The sequence below is a fragment of the Mercenaria mercenaria genome, chromosome 16, assembly GCF_021730395.1.
Source record: "Mercenaria mercenaria strain notata chromosome 16, MADL_Memer_1, whole genome shotgun sequence".
Classification (NCBI taxonomy): Eukaryota; Metazoa; Mollusca; class Bivalvia; order Venerida; family Veneridae; genus Mercenaria; species Mercenaria mercenaria.
In genome coordinates, this window is record NC_069376.1 from 62880530 (window position 1) to 62904472 (window position 23943).

The window sequence follows — 23943 nt, forward strand, 5'->3', positions numbered from 1 at the left end:
TTGAGTGTACAGATTAAGTATGCGTTTCTGAACAGTTTGCCTGGTCACAGAACTGAGAGTGCAGAGCAGCTGTCAACATTGCCATGGTAACATGTGGGACACTGTAGTTGTCACACATGTTAGAATCTACTTGTTCACATGGAAAATGCAGCTCTGGTGTACTTGGTTCAGGTTGAAGTTCTATGTCTGGACACTGGAAGACCAACAAGCAGTGTATGAAAATAATAGTATTGTTGTCTGAAGGTGATCTACATCAACAAAGCTTTAATTAGGTTCAAGTGCTTTATAACAGCGTTTACATAAAACACAATTCAACTAGAGCTGTCACAAGAGGCATTTAATACCTGCAGATTTAATTCAAGGCAAAGAAAGTAATGTGATCATAACCTTTGACCTTCAAGTGTAAACTTCAATTGGGATCTGGGTAGTACACTCTGCAAGTTGTCTTGGAAATGTTAACAACTGACACTAGTTTATGAAAATCCCTTCAGTGGTTAGGAAGATATGAAGCAGACAAATCAAGGTATTTGATCTTTCATCCATTGTGACCTTGAGCTTTGACCTTATGATCTGGTTTATGCACTCTGCATATTCTCTTGAAGGAGTTTAACAACTGAAGCTAATTTCATGAAAATCCTCCAGTAGATATGGAGCGGACAAGAATTTTAGCTATATGACCTTTGACCTCCAAGTGTGACCCTGACCTTTGACTCTGACCAGGGTTGTTTGCTGTGTATGTCATTTTGATGAGGTTTTCAGTTAAAACAGTGTTATGAAAATCTTCCTCATGGTTAAGATACTGAGAGAACATGAAGTTAAAGCTCTTTCAACTTAAACCTCTGAGTATGACCTTGAACTTGGACCTTTGTGGTCTTGGTTGTGTGCTCTGCATATCAACTTGTTATGGTAAACAACTGATGTTACCCCTAGACTTATGAAAATCTTCAAAATGGTTTAGACAATATGGACTTTTGACCTCAAAGTATGACCCTGACCTTTGGCCTGGTGACCAGAGTAATGTGTTACAACTGATGCTAATTTTATGACAAGTCTTCCCAGCTGTTAAGAAGATCTGGAGTTGAAAAAATGTACAGAATGATGAACATCCGTGACTCCTAACATAGCCCCCAAATACCTTGTATCTGGAGGTGTAATTAAAAAGATAAAAATAGCTTAGCTTCAAACTTGTATATACTATAAAAGTTTGGTAAAAAGACAAATTGGCAAACAAATGTATGGAATCAATCAACCTGAGCAAACACTATTCAACTTCAAAAATTCGTTTAACTTTCTTCATCACAGATCTTAGTAAAAACATCAGTATCAGTCCAATACACCTCCCAACTCTGTAAGTCCAGTAAGTCCTATATACCATACTATTTCCAGTCCAGTCCACATTGTTTTGGTTAAGGAATACAGATGGTTAAGCTGTGACTGTTGTCACAGCAACAGTAGCAGATAATTAAGATTAGACTTTCATTTAACTTTGTTGTGACAAACATGTTTTAATGACGATTTGTTTCTTATATGTTAAAACAAATCTGCTTGGTTAACGACTTCACAATAATTGGCATGTTATTCTAACCTTGTAACGAATATACTTGATTTTCACAGCAATTTTTTCCAAGTTGTAACAAATATTCTTGATTTTCACTATAACCCATTTTGTTATAAAAATTACACCAGTGTTTCCCCATACTGGTAATTCACTTTCATCATGCCATAAAATGATTTTCACAATGAGATGATAATTCACTTCCATAAAACTTTTTGCTATAACTCACTCCTTTCAACCTACTGTAGAAAGTTAACTATTGTACACTATCATATATCAATGATCACAAATACTTCATGTCTGTCTTCGTCATCATATATCTGCATGTTTGAATAGGTGATTGCCTTCACTTCTGTACCTTGCGGATGTTTCTGAATGTCAAACTCTTCACCGTAACTGAAAATATAGTATTTAACATATTTGTACATTGCTTTTTATTTAAGAAATAGTGTATAGCAGAACCATGTTTTTTTTTTTATATCTAAACACATCAATGATGTAATATGCCTGCAAAATAATTTCTTAATGGCAACACCCAAGTAAATTATCCTATGTGGAGTATATCAATGCTTATATGTCTTGCATGTAAAACAGACACAAAAGTGGATGAAAAAGGAAAGCTCTATCAACTGACCCATGTATGCCACCATAAAGTATGTCAGCACGATGTCAAGCTTACAAAGTTTTAATACTAAAGAACAGCAAGAGGTTACATATCCTGCGGAATAAAAGATGTCTAAAGAGTCATTTTGCATTATTATGTAATATCTGATTTAGAGTATGCCAATTAACTGCAAAGCCATTTTTTTAAATAGTAGATCAAATATTTTGGAAATCTTTCCTGGTACCCATATGGTGCCAAATAATGTGTTAAATACCATCACTATCTCCACAATCTAATGAAATAAACAGGATTATTTTCCATTTTAGAAGAATAAATATGGAAAAGAGGTGCAAGTTGACATTAAACACTTTGATGACAGTTTTGACACTTATCAGAAAGCAGACAAGAGAGCAATTCAAATAACTCGGAAATTTGTTTCACAACTGAACTGAAGTCTTTAAAACATTTGTAAAAATATTTAATTTCGAATTAAATGCCTGGCTACAACTGTTAAAACAAGAGCACCAGCTTGCGGGTGCAGACGCTCATCTGATTGTTTTGTCTCTGTTTATTAGAAATTTTGTCCTACCCATGATTTTCTATGTCCAAAAGGGACCATAATTCTTACAAAAAGCAATGTAGAGTTACTGTAATTGCTGTGCAGAGTCAGCTTTTAATGGCGAATAACTGCTCTAAGTTAAGGAGATAAAGTTTACCTAAACGCAAAACCTAACCAAGAAATCTGATATTTTCTAAGTCCAAAAGGGGCGATAATTCTTGCAAAAAACAGAATGAAGTTATGTTTCTTGCTGTACAGGGTCAGCTATTGATGGTGAACAAGTGCTGCAAGTTTTAAAGCAATAGCTTTGATAGTTTAAGAGAAAAGCTGACCTAAACATAAAACTTAACCAGGCAATGTCGACGCTGATCAAGTAATGACAATAACTCATCATTTTTTTCCAAAAAATCAGATGAGCTAAAAAGTGTGGACAGACTGGTGACAGACAGTTAAAGCGGTCACAACAGTAAACCTCAAGCCGTTTGTTCTCTGGTGGTCTAGTAAAAATAGGAAATTAAAATTCTAATGATATGCTCTTTTCCACTCCCTATTGATGATAAAATAGTTTCATTTGAACTGGATGAAAACTGTAGGAGGAACTGAGTACACAAGAAAGTGTAATATACAGAACGATAGACAGTTCAAACCCTAATGCCTCCTAGGTCCTTAAAACTGAAAAATAAACTTACTTACCCTATTGATTTTATTTTGAAATTTTCTTTATCAAATTCTGTAATGACTACTTTCTGAAACAGAAAGAAATACAACTTTTGTTTGATAAAGATTATCTTCAGTATATTCTATATCAAAATCAAATGCATAATGTCAAGTATAAACTAGAGTTATCACAGGAGTGAAGAATTATACCCCCAAAATATGGCCTTGTCACAGACCTAAACCAATGTCAAAACTGAACTTGCTTGACCTTTGACCTACTGACCTCAAAATCAATACAGGTCATCTGCTGGTCATGATCAACCTTCCTGTTAAGTTTCATAATCCTCGGTCCAAGCGTTCTCAAGTTATTGTCCAGAAAAGGTTTAAATGTTCCGGGTCACTCTGACCTTTGGAACTGAAAATAAATAGGGGTCATCTGCTGGTCATGACCAACCTCCCTATTAAATTTTGTGATCCTAGGCCCAAGCGTTCTCAAGTTATCATCCGGAAAATGTTTAACTATTTCGTGTCATTGTGACCTTGATCTTTGACCTACTAACTTCAAAGTCAAAACTGACCTGTATTTTATCATGTTACACCTGTGTACAAAAAATTATGATCCTAGACCCAAGCATTCTTAAGTTATCATCCAGAAACCATTTAACTGTTCAGAGTCACTGTGACCTTGACCTTTGACCTACTGACCTCAAAGTCAAACTTGACCTGTATTTCATGATGTTACACCTGTGTACCAAAATTTATGATCCTAGGCCCAAGCGTTCTCAAGTTATCATCCGGAAACCGTTTTACTGTTCAGGGTAACTGTGACCTTGACCTTTGACCGACTGACCTCAAAGTCGAACTTGGCCTGTATTTTTTCATGTTACAACTGTGTACAAAAAATTATGATCTTAGACCCAAGCATTCTCAAGTTATCATCCGGAAATCGTTTAACTGTTTCGAGTCACTGTGACCTTGACCTTTGACCTACTGACCCCAAAGTCGAACTTGACCTGAATTTTCTGATGTTAAACCTGTGTACCAAAAATTATTTAAATCGGTCAAGCCTTTCATGAGTTATCATCCGGAAACCATGAAAACCAACGTACCGACAGACCAACCGACCGACCGACAGACAAGCTCACTCCTATATACCCCCCCAAACTTCGTTTTGTGGGGGTATAACAAGAGGACCATGATAACACTATATTGCTCAACCAAATTCCATGACTCAAACACCTCTAAAACTAGAGAGTTAAACAAGATTTTTCTCTTAAAATAGTGACATTCTTTTAGCTACCCAACAGCATAGTTTTTAACCTATCCTATTCTCCACAAAATCAAACCTTTTGATCAGGTTCCACGTAGATATAGTGACCATAGCATGTTATCAAGGCGTTTATATAATTTGACCATGTGACCTTATTATTGATCAAAAAGTATCCGTTTCAAATTTGGTTTAGACTCTTAAAAGACAAACATACTGACTAGGTTCCATGCAGATTCGGCAGAAAAAATATTTAATCATCTGAAAAATTAACAAGGTTTTTCTATGACTGGACCTTGCGACTTAGTTTTTGATCTAAATTTCATAAAGACCAATATTAAAGGTTTTACATAGACAAAGTAGAAAACGTGTTAATGTGAAACAATATAATCTAGACTTATTTAAGGGCCACAAGTCTGGTTTTACTAAGCCATCCTTTGCATTATTAAACTTGGCTAGGATCTAGTACCTGTAACTTGGCTAGGATCTAGTACCTATAACTTTGACTAGGATCTAGTACCTATAAATATTCTGTGTTCATAAAGATTGCTGTAGCTGCTAATGTATTTACAATGTTTAATTTGGCAATTTTGTCAGATTCAAGGAAAATAACTGGTGTAGCTGGTTCTCAAAATTGGTGCAAGGTCTTATGACCACAATCATGTATTCCATCCGCTTTGTATGAAAATTGCCTCTTATATGTTAACAATATGACATTTATCAATTTGGACTTATTCAAGGGCCAATATTTATATTACTGGAGCATTTTGCGCACTATCAAAATTGACTCAGATCTTGAGGTAATATACTGAAACAAGAGATCACAGAGTGATCTTGGCGCCCACCAATGTGCCATTTTTGAGTGTTCCAAATTTCAAGACTTACTGACTAGCTCAAGGTCAAATTTCATTTCCGTACACAACACTTTGCATGTGGTCCAAATTCGAAAGCTGTAGCTTGAGAAATGTGAAAGTAGGTCACTAGATCAATTTCAAGGATAAAATGTGAAAGTAGGTCACTAGGTCAAAATCAAGATCAAATTACACTTCAGAACACAAATTTATGCATGTGGTCCAAATTTAAAGCCTGTACCTTCAAAAATGTGGAAGTAGGTCACTAGGTCAATGTCAAGGTCAAAGTTTGTTTCGGTACACAATCCTATGCATGTGGTCTAAATTTGAAGCCTGTAGCTACAGAAATGTGAAAGTAGGTCACTAGGTCAATCTTAAGGTCAAAGTTCATTTTGGTACACAAAACTATGCATGTGGTCCAAATTTGAAGGCTGTAGCTCGAGAAATGTGAAAGTAGGTCACTAGGTCAAAATCAAGGTCAAATTTTATTTCGGAACACAGAACTATGCATGTGTTCCAAATTTGAAGCCTGTACCTTCAAAAATGTGAAAGTAGGTCACTAGGTCAATGTAAAGGTCAAAGTTTGTTTCGGTACACAAAACTATGCATGTGGTCCAAATTTGAAGGCTGTAGCTTGAGAAATGTGAAAGTAGGTCAGTAGGTCAAAATCAAGGTCAAATTCCAATTCAGAACACAAAACTATGCATGTGGTCCAAATTTGAAGCCTGTACCTTCAAAAATGTGAAAGTAGGTCACTAGGTCAAAGTCAAGGTCAAAGTTCTTTTCAGTGCACAAAACTATGCAAGTGTTCCAAATTTGAAGGCTGTAGCTACAGAAATGTGAAAGTAGGTCACTAGGTCAAAATCAAGGTCAACTCATGTCAAGGTTCATCTTGCCACTCAAAACCATACATGTGGTCCAAATTTGAATGTTGTAGGTTATTGACAAGAAGATTTTAAAACCTTTTCCCTATATAAGTCTACATGAACCATGTGACCCCCCAGGGCGGGGCCATATTTGACCCTAGGGCGATAATTTGAACAAACTTGGTAGAGAACCACTAGATGATGCTACATTACAAATGCCAAAGCCCTAGGCTTTGTGGTTTGGACAAGAAGATTTTCAATGTTTTTCCCTATGTAAGTCTATGTAAACCATGTGACCCCCGGGGCGGAGCCATATTTGACCCTAGGGGGATAATTTGAACAATCTTAGTAGAAGACCACTAGATGATGTCATATACAAAATATCAAAGCCCTAGGCCCTGTGGTTTTGAACAAGAGGTTTTTCAAAGTTTTTCCCTATATAAGTCTATATAAACCATGTGACCCCCGGGGCGGGGCCATATTAGACCCCAAGGAAATATTTTGAATCATCTTGGTAGAGGACCACTAGATGATGCTTCATACCAAATATCAAAGCCCTAGGCTCTGTGGTTTTGGACAAGAAGATTTTCAAAGTTTTTCCCTATATAAATCTATGTAAATTATAGAAATAAACAAAGGGCCATAACTTACTAAAAAATTGTTGAACCAGTCTGATTTTCAGGGGGACACAACTAGGGTACCAATACATCATTCTGACAAAGTTTGGTCAAAATCCCCCAGGTAGTTTCTGAGGAGATGCGATAACAAGAAATTGTTAACGGACGGAAGGACGGACGGACGGACGGAAGGACGACGGACCACGGACGCAGAGTGATTTGAATAGCCCACCATCTGATGATGGTGGGCTAAAAATCATTTAATTTCACTGTCATGAAATTTCATGTTTTTTTCCCAAATGGGTTATCAAATGGTGATATGAATTTGTGCATTTCATATATTTGAGGTGAAATGAATGGGGAAATTTGTTCACTGGGACTGACACACCAAAAAGGTTAGTCCCCTACAAATATCAATGATTTCACAGAACATTCTTAGTAGATTTCATGAGGATTGCTTAAACAAAAAAAAAATATCTCTAAAATGTTAATATTAAAACTGTTAATAGACAGACAACGGAGACCATAGTTAAAAGTTCAAACAAATCACAGTGAAATAAGTAGATTTTTTCAGGGTTTAAAACCATTTTTCAACTTTTTCAGTTATGAAATTGTGGGCAGTTAACCTAACCAGTGTTCCTGGATTTTGTACCATTATTAACCTTTTCTCTGCAAGTCAATGCCAGATTCTCCATAAGTGAGAACATCAAAACATATTTTAAAACTATGTTAGGATAAACTGAATAGCAAATCAACTTCACTGTCTTTATCTGTGACACTTACCTTTGCAATAAAAAATGGCTCGGCTGAAAAAACAAATAACCACTCATCCATGAAGTGGAACAGCAGAGACTCTAAATCTTCACCTGAAAAATAAATCTGCAATTGACCGATCTGAAAAACTGAGAGATAATATGATATAGCTTGAACTGGAAAACAGGAAGAAATATGTTACAAACTAAGCCATCTAAAGTCGAAGTAAAGTATGCTACACACTGAACAAAAGCCATAATTGGCATGGCTATCTCTTGGGAAATAAACAAGATCACTATAATTGACTTTCAAAGCTTGCATGTACAAATTTGATAGAGGATGATAACACTATGAAAATATATATATGAAATAGGGCCAGTGTTTTTTGACATAAAGATTTGTTAAAATTTTTTGGCCTTTTAAGCGGCAGTAACTCTAGAACCCGTGAGGGTATCTAGCTAGTTTTCGAAACCAAGATCTTATTGTGACCTGTGTGGAAGTGTCGTTATAAACAAATGTAAAATGTCACTTCTATCGTGTCCACAAGGTAAAAATTAACAAATATTAGCTCTTTCAGGGGTCAATCAGGGGCAGATACTCCGGAACCTATGGTTTGATCTGACTGATTCATCATGGAATCTAAGATCTACTGTTGTTAAAGATATTTTGCAAGTTTGTATCGAACCACAAGAGCTGTCTGGTGACAGCGCGCTCGACTATTCGAAAAATTGATTGAAGAATGGGGTCAAAATATTTCCACAGATATTCAGACAAAAGAAATAAATAGATTAGACAAACAATGTTCCTGTATTTCTTTGATTCGATAAGTTTTGCACTAAATGGCAATGTATGAACCAATTTTAAAGTCCAAAAAGGGCCATAATTCAGTCAAAATAGTTATGTACTCTTGCCTACAGATGGAAATCATAATAATAAACAAGTGTTCGAAGTTAAAAAGCCATATGTCAAATAATTTTGACAAAACGTGGACTTGTATGAAAACAGAACCAATTTCCAAGTCCAAAAAGGGCCCTAATTCAGCCAAAATAGATGACAGAGTTATGTACTCTTTCCTACAGATAGAAACTATTATACTAAACAAGTGATAAAAGTTTCAAAGCCATATGTCAAACACTTTACAAACAACATGAACCGGTACGGAAAACTTAACCAAGATTTCTAAGTCAAAAGGGGCCATAATTCAGCCAAAATCCTTGATGGAGTTATGTACTCTTGCCTATAACTGGCCATGGTGATGGTAAACAGGTGTTGAAAGTTTCAAAGCTTTATCTCAAAAGACTTTGTCAAAATATGAACTGGTACGAAATATTAACCCAGATTTCTAAGTCAAAAAGGGCCATAATTCAGCCAAAATCCTTGATGGAGTTATATGCTCTTGCCTATAACTGGACATGGTGATGATAAACAAGTGATGAAAGTTTCAAAGCTTTATCTCATAAGACTTTGTCAAAAAATGTACTTGTACGAAAAACTTAACCAAGATTTCTAAGTCAAAAGGGGCCATAATTCAGCCAAAATCCTTGATGGTGTTATGTGCTCTTGCCTATAACTGGCCATGGTGATGGTAAACAAGTGTTGAAAGTTTCGAAGCTTTATCTTAGAAGACTTTGTCAAAATATGAACTGGTACGAAAAACTTAACCATGATTTCTAAGTCAAAAGGGGCCATAATTCAGCCAAAATCCTTGATGGAGTTATGTGCTCTTGCCTATAACTGGCCATGGTGATGGTAAACAAGTGTTGAAAGTTTCAAAGCTTTATCTCAAAAGACTTTGTCAAAATGTGGACTGGTACAAAAAACTTAACCAAGGCGTGACGCCGACGCTGACACTGACGCCGTGATGAGTAGGATAGCTCTACTTATTCTTCGAATAGTCGAGCTAATAAATGAAGTCTCTATACAGCTGCAAAAGCCAAAATAGTAAATTTTAAAAGAGCAAATAACTCTGGAATCCATGATGGGATCTGGCCAGTTTTTGAAATTAACCATATATTATGCCAATACAAGCTGTGTACAAGTTTGATTAAAATCGATTGCAAAATGTGGTTTCTATTTTGTTCACAAGCCAAAATAGCAAATTTTGGCCTATTAAGGGGCCATAACACTGGAACCCATGATGGGATCTGGCCAATTTGGAAAGGAACCGAGATATTATGTCAATACACGTTGTGTGCAATTAAGAAATGAAATGATTCTTTTCCGTGTTCATGCGAAATGAACGACAAAATACAGCAAATCCATGAATCACGCTAGCAATTCATGTTTAATTTGCCACTCCTATTCTGTCATTCATTTCACATGAGCACCGAAAATAATAGTTTCATTTCTTATATTTACATTGTATTTCCTTTCCATTTACAAACAATATAATACTATAATTGCACATAATTTGTGGCATTTAACATTAAAATCAGCTTCCCGGCCATTCTGTTCACTAGACGGAACATCTGCAATGTCATTTAAGGAATATTCTCCCTGACTATACGAGGACGTCGTCAAAACTTTAGTCGGTTATCACTAAGCTGCAATGACGTAACTTTCGCGCCTTTCCTTATGCTGTTCATATGAAATAAACATACTAAGAATAGAGAAAATGTAAATATGTTTGATTAAAATCGATTACAAAATGTAGTCTCTTTCGTGTTTAAAAAAAATTGTGGATGGACGAGAGACAAAGAGATGAAAGGTGATCACAAAAGCTCTCCTTGTCAATATGTGACAGGTGAGCTAAAATTGATAGCAAGGGCTACGAAACCTACTTCATTCACCCAGTAAAACGATTAACAAGGCATGACTGTATGAATTTCTTCTTCAAGTGTAATGACTAAGATATCTACATATTTATATCTGTATAAATACCTTCCGCTTCTACTTCCTGTTCTCCTAACATCTCCACTGTTGAGAAATCTGTTGTCATATAGTTAAACATTGATACAACTACCTGTAATATAAATGATGCTATTGCAGCTCAATATAGAATGTACTATTTTACTGAAATTTTTTTCCAAGAAATTCATTTTCATTTTACAAGAATACAACTTGCTGCTTTAAATAAACACATCCATGTGTGGGAGAAGGCTCTTGAAATCATCTCGGTTTGAGACAAAACAAGAAGCTGCGTTCAATAAACGCTTGATGCCCTCGGTGGCATCCTTGTCGATACAAAGCAACCTAAGTCCAAAACGAGGTCAAGTTCAAGGTCAAACTGAGGTCAGGTGATGTCTGAAGATGAGGAATGGTCACAGGTTACATCTGCATTAGTATCAAGTCATTCTAGTAAGGAGTATTGATGCTAGACGAAAAGGTCCCATTTGGTTAACCAAGAGATGGCCCATATAAAGCAACCTAAGTCCAAAACGAGGTCAAGGTCAAACTGAGGTCAGGTGATGTCTGAAGATGAGGAATGATCACAGGTTACACCTGCATTAGTATCAAGTCATTCTAGTAAGGGGTACTGATGCTAGAGAAAACGGTCCAATTCAGTTAACCAAGAGATGGCCCGTATAAAGCAACCTAAGTCCAAAACAACAGCTGTCCGTAAGACAGCCAAGCTCGACTATTCGAAATATTGTCACAGAAGCAGGAAATTATTACCCAAAATGTTAAATATCAAAAGAGTTTTAAGTTCGAAAGGGGACATAATTTGACCAAAATACATATCAGAGTTATGGGACTTGATGCTATCAACTAGTTTTATAACCCCGAAGAAACATGTTAGGTTTCAATTCAATATCTGCATTAGTTTTGGAGATAGTAACTTGCATGTAAACTTTAACCAGAATTTTCTAAGTCCAAAAGGGGGCATAATTTGTTCAAAATACATGTTAAGAGTTATGGAACTTGACCTAGTGAGGCTGGTAATTGACCTAGAAAAGGAATAAATAAGATTCAAAGCTATATGCCTTTTGGTAATAGACTAATAGCTGTATGTACTTGCACGCAAAACTTTAACCAGAATTTTCTAAGTCCAAAAGGGGGCATAATTTGCCCAAAATACATGTCAGAGTTATGGGACTTGGTGCTATAAACTAGTTTTATAACCCCGAAGACACATGTAAAGTTTCAATTCAATATCTGCATTAGTTTTGGAGATAGTAACTTGCATGTAAAACTTTAACCAGGATTTTCTAAGTCCAAAAGGGGGCATAATTTGCCCAAAATACATGTCAGAGTTATGAGACTTGACCCAGTGAGGTAGGTAATTGATCTAGAAAAAGAAAAAATAAGTTTCAAATCTATATGTCTTTTAGTAATAGCTGTATGTACTTGCACGCAAAACTTTAACCAGAATTTTCTAAGTCCAAAAGGGGGCATAATTTGGCCAAAATGAAGGTCAGAGTTATGGGGCTTGGTGCTATAAACTAGTTTTATACCCCGAAGACACATGTTAAGTTTCAATTCAATATCTGCATTAGTTTTGGAGATAGTAACTTGCATGTAAAACTTTAACCAGGATTTTCTAAGTCCAAAAGGGGGCATAATTTGCCCAAAATACATGTCAGAGTTATGGGATTTGACCCAGTGAGGTAGGTAATTGATCTAGAAAAAGAAAAAATAAGATTCAAAGCTATATGCCTTTTGGTAATAGCTGTATGTACTTGCACGCAAAACTTTAACCAGAATTTTCTAAGTCCAAAAGGGGGCATAATTTGGCCAAAATGAAGGTCAGAGTTATGGGACTTGGTGCTATCAACTAGTTTTATAACCCTGAAGACACATGTGAAGTTTCAATTCAATATCTGCATTAGTTTTGGAGATAGTAACTTGCATGTAAAACTTTAACCAAAATTTTCTAAGTCCAAAAGGGGGCATAATTTGCTCAAAATACATGTTAGAGTTATGGAACTTGACCCAGTGAGGTTGGTAATTGACCTAGAAAAAGAATAAACTAGAGCTATCACTAAAGGTGATGAATGTACCCCCGCCCCCCCATCCACTGACACAGTACATTGCAATTTGATGCACACAAGATTGCATAATTATGTGGACTGTATGTATATAGACTGTATGTATACAGTATGGTAACAAAAAACAAAGTCCCATAACTATGCAGAATATTTATCTAAAAGAATGTAACATGCACCATGCACAACTAGGGTTGGTACTGATCACTTGTGTGAAGTTTCATTAAATTGTGTGTAAGGGTTTGGTAGATTAGGCACGCACAAGATTGCATATGCAGACTGTATGTACATAGTATGTTAACAAGAAACAAAGTCCCATAACTCTGCAATTTTTGTCGCTGAAAGAACCTAACATGCACCATGCACAACTACTGTTGTTACTGATCAATTGTGTGAAGTTTCATTAAATTGTGTCAAGGGGATCAGGAGAGATGGTGCGCACAAGATTGTGTCTACGTATATAGTATAGTAACAAAAAAACAAAGTCCCATAACTCTGCAAATTTTTTTTCTGAAAGAACGGAACATGCCCCATGCACAACTACTGTTGTTACTGATCACTTGTGTGAAGTTTCATTAAATTGTGTCAAGGGGATGAGGAGAGATGGTGCGCACAAGATTGTGTCTATGTATATAGTATAGTAACAAAAAAACAAAGTCCCATAACTCTGCAAATGTTTTTTCTAAAAGAACCTAACATGCCCCATGCACAACTACTGTTGGTACTGATCACTTGTGTGAAGTTTCATTAAATTGTGTCAAGGGGATGAGGAGAGATGGTGCGCACAAGATTGTGTCTATGTATATAGAATAGTAACAAAAAAACAAAGTCCCATAACTCTGCAATTTTTTTTTCTAAAAGAACCTAACATGCCCCATGCACAACTACTGTTGGTACTGATCACTTGTGTGAAGTTTCATTAAATTCTGTCAAGGGGATAAGGAGAGATGGTGCGCACAAGATTGCGTCTACGGACAGACGGCCAGACAGACAGACAACCTGAAACCAGTATACCCCCCCTTACAACTTTGTTGTCGGGGGGTACAATAAGTTTCAAAGCTATATGCCTTTAAATGATAGCTGTATGTACTTGCATGCAAAAACTTAACCAAGGTGTGACGCCGACGCCAGGGTGAGTAGAATAGCTAGACTATTCTTCGAATAGTCGAGCTAATGAGGTCAAGGTCAAGGTCAAACTGAGGTCAGGTGATGTCTGAAGATGAGGATTGGTCACAGGTTACATTTGCATTAGTATCAAGTCATTCTAGTATGGGGTATTGATGCTAGACGAAACGGTCCCATTTGGTTAATCTCGTACGGACGGATGAACGAAAGAACAGACAGACAGGACAATCGCTGTATGTGTCCCGCATCAGTAGATGCCGGGGGCAAAAAAACTCAGTAAAATGTTTTGTTCGAATCAAATTACATGTACACAGTAGATGTCAGTGTATGGCAACTTTCTTGTTTTTACAGGGGCAAAGACCTCAGCTACTCATCTGGGTATTACTTCAGGTACCTGGGTAGAACCATTGAAATTTTGTAAGCTCTTACACATGAAATTGTTATTGACTTTACTTAGGTAAGTAGCTCTGATGACAGGAAGTCTTGTGTGAAGTTTCAATCAAATACATGAAACAGTATACTGAAAGATGGCACTGCATGCAAAACTTAAACAGGATGTTACGTCAACCCAAAGGTGAGTAGAACATTGGTCACTATCTCCAAATAATCGAGCTAAAACATCTACCACATTGATATTGGTTTAAATAATCAATATAACATTTTATTTTGAAAACTATGATCTTTTTTAACATATTTTGAAGAAGCATCCCTTGAACGAAGTGTTGTGAACCAGAAAACATGTTTGCATGAGAGTTGTCATGTACACTTTCAATTAAAAACAAATCTAAATATTTTTCACTCACCTGTTCAAATGCTTCTTTTAAGCTTTCGCCCCCTTGATGATGTCAAGGAACCTAAATTTCATACTGTTGAAAAGTCAATCAACAAACCTACCTTAGAATAGCCATTTTATAAAATTATTACTTTTTACATATTCAAAATATTACATAGATTTCAATATTTTACATAAATTTCTACAACGTTAAAAATGAGAAATAAATTTGCTAATATCATACATCATGAGCAGAATATTGAATATAGAATAGTTAAAATCTTACTGGTAACTGTAACAGTTACACATATAAATTACTGTCAAACCTGTGTTAAGGACTACCTGTAAACAGAAACCACTTGCCTACAAAGATCTACATGTTTATCTCTGTTTGCTGTTGGTTTGTTTAAGGTTTAACGTATTTCAGTCATGTAATGACAGGCAGTTAACCTTAGCTGTGTTTGATGATCCTACACCAGTACTAACCTGTAGACACAATGCTGATTATAAAATCGTAACAGAAAACGTATGCCTAGCCAAGGGACTGAACTCAAGACTCTGTATCGATAAACTAGTGCTCTCCTCATTGAGCTAAGTGGGTGGGCATTTCTTAAATTTTCTAATTAAACGTCTGCAGTGTTTTTTCTAACACGCAAATAAAAGTTGGCTGAAAAGTAAACAAGCTTTAGGCTGTTCCAACAATAATCTTTACATACAACAATAAGCTTTTTAAAGAACACTCAAGTTTTCATTTAAAGCTAAACATCCACAGTTCGGGTGAAGGTTTTCAACATGTTCATTTCAAGTAGAATGTATATTTATGAAACTTAAAAATGGTTAAGCAAATGAAAATTATTGTTAGATTTTGGTGAAAAAAGAAGCAGGAAGGACATTGGTCTTCTCCATTATCTGAAATGCGTTGCAATAGTTAACTACCTTTTTTTGCAATTTTCTGGGTAATTTATAAGGAGTAAAAAAAAAAGTTGTTTGTTTCCAGTATCCTGACCTACCCTAGATTTTTGGTCCTACCCTAAATGTTTTATGGCCTTAGAGTTTTTCATGGTCAGTGATGTTAGAAATTGATTTACTGATGCTCTAAAGGCATAACGCCCTTATTTGTATATGTATTCATTTTTTTTTGACATAAAAAATAATTTCTGAAAAGTCCCACTTAATACCACCCCCACAACAAGAGGACCATGATGGTCCTGAATCGCTCACCTCTTCCCACATGACCCAGTTTTGAGTATGACATCGTTTTTTCTATTATTTGACATAGTGACCTAGTTTTTGAGCTCATGTGACCCAGTTTTGAACTTGACCTAGATATTATCAAGATAAAAATTCTGACCAATTTTCATGAAGATCCACTGAAAAATATGGTCTCTAGAGGTCAAAAGATTTTAATAATTTTAGACCTACTGACCTAGTTTTTGACCGCAGTTGACCCAGTTTCAAACTTGACCTAGATATCATCAAGATGAACATTCAGACCAACTTTCATACAGATCCCATGAAAAGTATGGCCTCTAGAGAGGTCACAAGGTTTTTTTTATTATTTGACCTACTGACCTAGTTTTTTACGGCACGTGACCCAGTTTCAAACTTGACCTAGATATCATCAAGGTGAACATTCTGACCAATTTTTATGGAGATCCATTCACAAGTATGGTCTCTAGAGAGGTCACAAGGTTTTTCTATTTTTAGACCTAATGACCTAGTTTTTGACCGCACATGACCCTGTTTCAAACTTGACCTAGATATCATCAAGATGAACATTCAGACCAATTTTCATACAGATCCCATGAAAAATATGGCCTTTAGAGAGGTCACAAGGTTTTTCTATTATTTGACCTACTGACCTAGTTTTTGATGGCACATGACCCACTTTCAAACTTGACCTAGATATCATCAAGATGAACATTCAGACCAATTTTCATACAGATCCCATGAAAAATATGGCCTCTAGAGAGGTCACAAGGTTTTTCTATTATTTGACCTACTGACCTAGTTTTTGACCGCACGTGACCCACTTTCGAACTTGACCTAGATATCATCAAGGTGAACATTCTGACCAATTTTTATGAAGATCTCATGAAATATATGGCCTCTAGAGAGGTCACAAGGTTTTTCTATTTTTAGACCTACTGACCTAGTTTTCGACCGCACATGACCCAGTTTCGAACCTGACCTAGATATCGTCAAGATGAATATTCAGACCAACTTTCATACAGATCCCATGAAAAATATGGCCTCTAGAGAGGTCACAAGGTTTTTCTATTATTTGACCTACTGACCTAGTTTTTGAAGGCACTTGACCCAGTTTCGAACTTGACCTAGATATTATCAAGGTGAATGTTCTGACCAATTTTCATGAAGATCTTGTGAAATATATGGCCTCTAGAGAGGTCACAAGGTTTTTCTATTTTTAGATCTACTGACCTAGTTTTTGAAGGCACGTGACCCAGTTTCGAACTTGACCTAGATATCATCAAGGTGAATATTCTGACCAAGTTTCATGAAGATCTTGTGAAACATAAGGCCTCTAGAGAGGTCACAAGGTTTTTCTATTTTTAGACCTTCTGACCTAGTTTTTGATGGCATGTGACCCAGTTTCGAACTTGACCTAGATATCATCAAGATGAACATTCTGACCAACTTTCATAAAGATCCCATGAAAAATGTGACCTCTAGAGTGGTCACAAGCAAAAGTTTACGGACGGACGACGGACACCGCGCGATCACAAAAGCTCACCTTGTCACTTTGTGACAGGTGAGCTAAAAAAAAAAATCAACCTACCTTAGTCTACCCTAATTTTTTTTTAGCATGGTACCCGAAACAAACAATTTTTTAAGGCCTAAGGATATATTACAATGGACATCCGCCAATAACATTGCATCACTGGTTATTCACACAGTATCCACATTTTTTGTGGAGTTTTAAAAGATAAATGTTTTCCACCTGACATGTTAACGAGTCACTTCAAGTTAAGTCTTGTACCTAAAAGCTTTCAATTTCACTGCTAAGACTCTTCAAGAAGTTGTTACCATGGTTGCAATGGTGCTATTTCTACAGTGATACTATCTTTAAAGGATACATGCATGCAACCTGAAAAAAAAACAACATCAGTTTTCTTTTAATTCAATAGACGTCTTAACAAACTGTTTAAGCAACAGCCTCTTAATACAAAAAAGGCCCGTCACAGCAAGTTTCTGTTTTGATTTATAATTTCATTTACTTATTGAGCAGATGAGTTACCTATTTTCTCAATTTCATCTAATACAATTACCATCTTGCTGGGGCACCTCGAGTCTTCCTCCACCATCATAAGCTGGAATTACCTAAATTGTTTTGGTACGACTCTTTATCCAAGAAAAAAAAAACAACAACACAAAGCTAGGACAAACCAGCTGGTTTTGTTTTAACTTGATTGAGATATTATGCCCATAAACACTGTGACCTGGTTTAGTGAACACTTCATAGGAACTACAATGTATTCCAGTAAGAAAGGGGATACTGTCAATTTTCACAACTTCTATCAATTCAAGGACCATAACTCAACAGCCACCTTGACAATTCAAATACTTACTTAACTTGGCCGAGATATTATGCCCAAAAATTTTGTAAGAACTGGTCAAGATATAGAATGCACTTCTTTAGTAGATGTCTGCGGAAAAAGGTGATCACTTGTTACATCCCATTACATGGGTGTGTGAAAAGTACAATTTACATGTAAACATGACAGAAGCATGGCTGTATGTATAAACAGCATTCAGTGTTAGAAATAAAGTTAAAATTTTTATGTATTTAACAATAAATGTATACCTAGCCACAACTATTGTGTACTATCTCTAATAAAACTGGCAGTGTTTTTTTTATAAAGTAACTCTGATTGCAGCTCTATCTATACAGTATTTTTCATATTAAGCAATGTAAACTATAGTTGTGCGTGTTATACTTACTGGACATCTGCTGTGTGGTCAAGATCTGCAAAGGAAAATTAAGAAAATACATTAAACTAGAATATGTATATAGTTTACAAGAGTATACATAAAGGATTTTATGTCAAAACTGCACATGAACTTACAAAGCAAGAAAAATATAAAAGGGAGATAATAAAAAACAATGGATTCAGTAAACTTTTCTACAATGTACACTGTAAGTCAAATTGTAAATCAAATACTATGATGGTCTTGGCTTAAAGATCCTAAATCTTTTATACTAGTTTCATTAATCATCATCATCTTCAGTAATCGCCTCACTCTAGAAAAGGTAAATTCATTTACCATCACTTTGTGAAACAATAAACATAGGCTCTGTAGAACTTTTGAAAGTTTAGAGAGGAACAGTTAACACCGGAAATAATTTGGTAATAATGCAATGACGTAACAACATAACAAACTAGAGCTATCACTGAAGGTGATGAATGTACCCCTCGCATGCACTGACACAGTACATTGCAATTTGACGCACACAAGATTGCATAATTATGTGGACTGTATGTATATAGACTTTATGTAGATATATAAACTATGTATAGTAACAAAAACAAAGTCCCATAACTCTGCAGATAATTTTTCTGAAAGAACCTAACATGCACCATGCACAAGAAAGGTTGGTACTGATCACTTGTGTGAAGTTTCATTAAATTGAGTGCAATGGTTCTGGAGAGTAGGCATGCACAAGAATGCATTATGCAAACTCTATCTATATAGCACAGTAACAAAACACAAAGTCCCATATTTATCTAAAACAAAGCGACTTGTGTTAAGTTTCATTAAATTGTGTGCAAGGGTGCAAGCCTTGAAGGGTTCTGGAGATCAGATGCAGGCTACCTTGCTGCTGATTACACATTGAAAATAGTAAACAACCTTATTCTGCCTAGTCTACTGCCTTAAGTATCTTACATTTAAACTCCAAGGCTCCAAGTATGGCACAGGTTTTCTACTTTTGATTTTCAACATGCTGTCCTGAAACGTCCTGTTATTTGGCCTAGTAGGTCTTTTGTTCTGTACAGCTTAATATTAAGTACGGATTTATAGATGCAAAATGATGAATCTATTGAAAATTAGTTATTTTAAGTGAAATAAGTAAGTTTACAACATCATTTTATAAAGGCATGTCCTACCATATGTTTGATGCCTCTTAAATACTTCCGTAATCCTAGCCTACCCTCATAGGGTTGTCTAGGAATATGGAACATCCTAGAGTCAGAGGCCTGGATTAGGGTACCGTAAACGGAACCACTGCGTTTGGACTAATGGGCATCAAGACGAATACAGGCTGACTCGGACCATGGCTGATTCGGACCAAATTTACTTGGCTTATTCGGCCCAAATTGTCTAAGTTTTCCTGACACTGATGTCATGGGTAAAAATAATATTTATGAGTATTAAGTTTAATGTCTGATGCAAAGAACAATTAAAGTCCTTATTTAAATGCATAAATGATGCATTTTAGTTTGTCAAAACTTCTTACCTATTTGTATGGTGTATATTTTATGTCTTTACTTCAAATTAAACCTCTATATAAGCTATAATCAACATTATTTTCTAAAAAAATTTGAATCATCCAAAATTTATGGTCATTATTGACTGTTAAATAAAAGTTTGTGGTCTGAATCAGCCAAAATATATGGTCATTATCTACTTTTATTCGAAGTATGTGGTCCAAATCAGCCAAAATATTTGGTCCGAATCAGCCATGGTCCGAATCAGCCACGTCCGCGCCCACGGTCCGAATCAGCCTGTTTCCATCAAGACTAGACAACTTGACAAGCACCTGTGGAAGTATATACAACTTTGAAGTCCCTATCAACAAACACATGCAAATAATTACATTCATATTTGTCATTTGCATTTTCCTGATATCCAATATGATCACCCTCGGCTCCTGTATTACACCGTTTACCCGAGGTTGCCACCGTTTTTTCCTCACTGGTGGCATCAATCTCGGATGATTTCTCTTCAATCCTAGCGTGTTTCTCAGCGCTGTCAGGCCGAGACTGCAAGTTCTCCATTTCTTCACTTCGTTCCCGTTTCTCTGCCATGTTGCAGAGGTAAGTCAATGCCTTTAATTGCAGTTAAAATTCGAATAAATTTCAAAATAAGAAGTAATTTTCATTGTTGTCAAACACATGTGAAACTTCCGGTCAAATCCGGTGCGTAAGAAATGTTTTAATGTGCCGTTAACTAAATTTCGGAACGACCATCTTTTCCGCGGAAAAAATATTTTATTTAGTACTGTATTTTATTGGTTTAGAAATAGTGCAAAAAGTATCATGCAAATGAGCTAATGCACTACTAAATAAAACATCAATAAAATACTGCAACAAAACATCAATTCTGTACTTCATTTGCACATGAAAGGGTCTACATCTACATCTACATCATACGTCGACTCAGTCACACTTGACTATCACGCGACGGGTGGTTTGGTCAAGAGAAAAGATGGAAAGGATAGATAGTTAGAAAAAAAGAGAGAAGTAGAAAAAGTGTTACCCAGCTACGTTTTCGCCCCTTTAACCCAAGCCTCTCCGGTTACGGTGGCCGCGGCCGGCACAGCCCCAGGAATCATCAGGAGGTACTTGTGGCTGGGACGGTCCTAATATGTAATGCTGTACTTCTTGAAATTAAACATTAATTTTATATACTTTTCAATAAAATACTTACACTGTATCAAAACAAATGAAATACCAATGCTTTACTTTTTATGGAAGGCAATAATTGCATGGTCAAATGTTAATTGAGCTGGTATTTGCAGGAATAATGCATTACATCTATTTATGTCCCTGGTATTTGTTATAATTCTAACCTGAATATTCAGAGATAAGAAAATAATTTGCAAAAGTGACTCAAAAACTTTTTCCACCCAAGAAACATATACTAGTACATATTTATATACAGTCGCTGTTCTTTGAAAAACTGTTTGTCCCCTTTTTTGTATGAAAACATTTATTCATGTACGTATTTCTGTTTCAACAGCATAACTTCCTTAAAATACATGTATTTGTGAAAACACTACCTGGCGGTTACTACATAATCTGCCTCCTAGACTATGATGCATGTATATCATTTGTTTACTTCAGACTGTAAATATAGCCAGTCGATCAATTTCCTCCGATGATGAGTCCAAAATTATGTTCCAGTACTACATGTATCAAAATCATAGCAAAGTGGCCAGTACGTTGATGCCAGAAATTGTGTCTGTGAGCAGGTCTGTATTACTGTAAGATCTTTTAATTTTGTGGTCATGAAATTTCGTGTTTTGACCGTTGGCTATTTCATGAAAATATGTAAAATTCCACTATTGGAGATCTGTATCTGTATCTGCATTTGTCTAAATACGACGCAGGATTATCTCTTGGTATGAGGTTTTGGGAATGAGAGCCGACTTAACGCTCTCCACTGTCTCTGTACATGCAGCAGTCTTTTCAAGTTTATTCCATTCCTGCACTGCCTTAATAAAATAATAATTATACTGTTTGGACTTTGTAACAGTCTGAATGTTTGCAATTATTTTAGAACTAATACTGTCACTAATGATTTTAGACTTACAAGTCTTTTACACTCGTGTTAAGTAATTATTTTGGTCAGTTGACGGTACCATACCTCTAATTATTTTGAAAATGAATATTAATCTTGCCCGACATCTCCTATTCTGTTGGCTGTCCAGGCTTAGTCTTTGCAACATGTCAGTTATGCAGTTTCTTACAGTCTTGGGCACAATTCCTAAGATTCCTCTTAAAAACAAAAAGACTGAATTTGCTTTTTACAAATATTGTCAATATTTATTTTCCATGTAAGATGTTTTGATAATGTTAAACCAAGGTAAGGATTAGAATTCACATGTAGAATGGTTTTATCTAGTTCATAAAAATTGATTTCTGACGAACACTTAAAATATAACATTTTTGGCATTAAATTTTATGCCCCACAGGTTAGTCTTTATCTAGTAAGAGATGGTTGTCATTTGAACGAATTGACCTGTATAGTAAACAGTCACCAGCAAACAAACATACTGAGGATTTTACCAAGTCCAGCAGATCATTTGTATGACATAAAACATGGAGAGGGCCTAGGGTTGTTCCTTGTGGTACACAGACTCAGCTTCCACAATGATCGAATGTAGGCCTACGCCTTCCATAACAACGTTCATGATTCTATCTTTCAGAAAGAATGACAACCAATGAAAAAAAAAACATCATCGAATGCTGTAATTCATTAGATTTTGTAGTAATTTATCATGTAGTACGGTGCTGAATGCCTTTGAAAAACCCGGTACTGCTATGTTTTTCCATAAAGATTCTAATAAGTCATTCATAGTTACTAATAACAATACAATAATGTTTCATGATTTCTATCTGAGAATATAGAATGATTTTCAAAATGTTTTAGTAAGTGACCACATTTCATGTGTTCTAATGTTAAGATAACATAAGTGGTTATTTTAATTCTTTCTTAGGATTTAATTTTGTTGATTAATGCAAGCACGAAATCCATGAAAATCCGTTCCTGACGAATATTAATGCCTTCACAGTATTACTCTTAAAAAAAAAGACTCAAGTTGGGGACAGAAATAGTATATTGTGTATGATCCAGCTCTTTCACGAATTGGTAATAGACTCTTCCACGCGTTTATACTACATATTAACAACTGACTCTGTATTGCTAGACAGATCAGTGTAACAGACTAGAACTTGTAACACTATTAATAAATACTGGAACATTTTGAACCTGTTAAAAATAATTACAACTAAATCCGTTTATGAGAATTGTAAACCTGTTGTTGCCTATTCCCAAGATTCAGGAAAACCAAATATTATTTACTCTTGTTCTCTGTACATGAATAACATATGCTACCTTTAATGTTGCAACTATTCAAAAACTGCCTAATGCTTTCGTGTAGAAACCTTTGCATACAGTGGCAAATGTTTAAAACACTATTCAAAATGTTCAAAGATCGAAACATCTGCTTTTTAACATTCTACACAAGTTGCATTACACAGAAAGGGCACAAAACTGATTTTGTTGGTCAAATCAACTGGATAAGGTCACTGCCCTTCAAGTCAAATGACAGAAAAAATATATGTTAATGTACTACAACTTACTAGTACTCAGCACCCATATTTTTCATTGTCAGTACAATAGAGATACTATAACAGGATCTTCAGCTGGGATGTTGTATTTGACATGAAGCTTTGAATTAAAAAGGTATTGATATCAAAGTCTTTTTTATGTCCAAAAGTTACAAATTTCTAAGAAGCACAAATTTAGATTTCCACCTAGTTCACTTAATGTTTTTTTGCAGTTGTGAAACTTATGCCATATTTATACAGGAAATTCTATGTCATATGATGACATTGGTATATTTTCTTCTCTCAGAGTTGGCT

The 23943-nt window shown here is 35.7% G+C and overlaps 1 protein-coding gene and 1 long non-coding RNA gene across 2 annotated transcripts in view; one reads left to right on the forward strand and one right to left on the reverse strand.

The window, feature by feature from the left end:
* The window catches only part of LOC128549757 (uncharacterized), a 132455-nt gene that overhangs the window by 69615 nt on the left and 38897 nt on the right, over positions 1–23943 (forward strand). Inside the window, exon 2 of the long non-coding RNA XR_008367916.1 lies at positions 21640–21767. This is a non-coding gene — a long non-coding RNA (uncharacterized LOC128549757). The remainder of the gene's footprint in view (positions 1–21639; positions 21768–23943) is intronic.
* LOC123539746 (protein archease-like) lies at positions 1174–20721 on the reverse strand. Its single transcript, XM_053527253.1, has 8 exons — positions 20391–20721; positions 18515–18539; positions 17650–17660; positions 14583–14614; positions 10610–10691; positions 7760–7842; positions 3412–3464; positions 1174–1951 (listed from the first exon to the last, which is right to left on the reverse strand). The coding sequence occupies exons 1-8, from the start codon at positions 20599–20601 to the stop codon at positions 1825–1827; spliced, it is 624 nt and encodes a 207-aa protein (XP_053383228.1). The 5' UTR covers positions 20602–20721; the 3' UTR covers positions 1174–1824.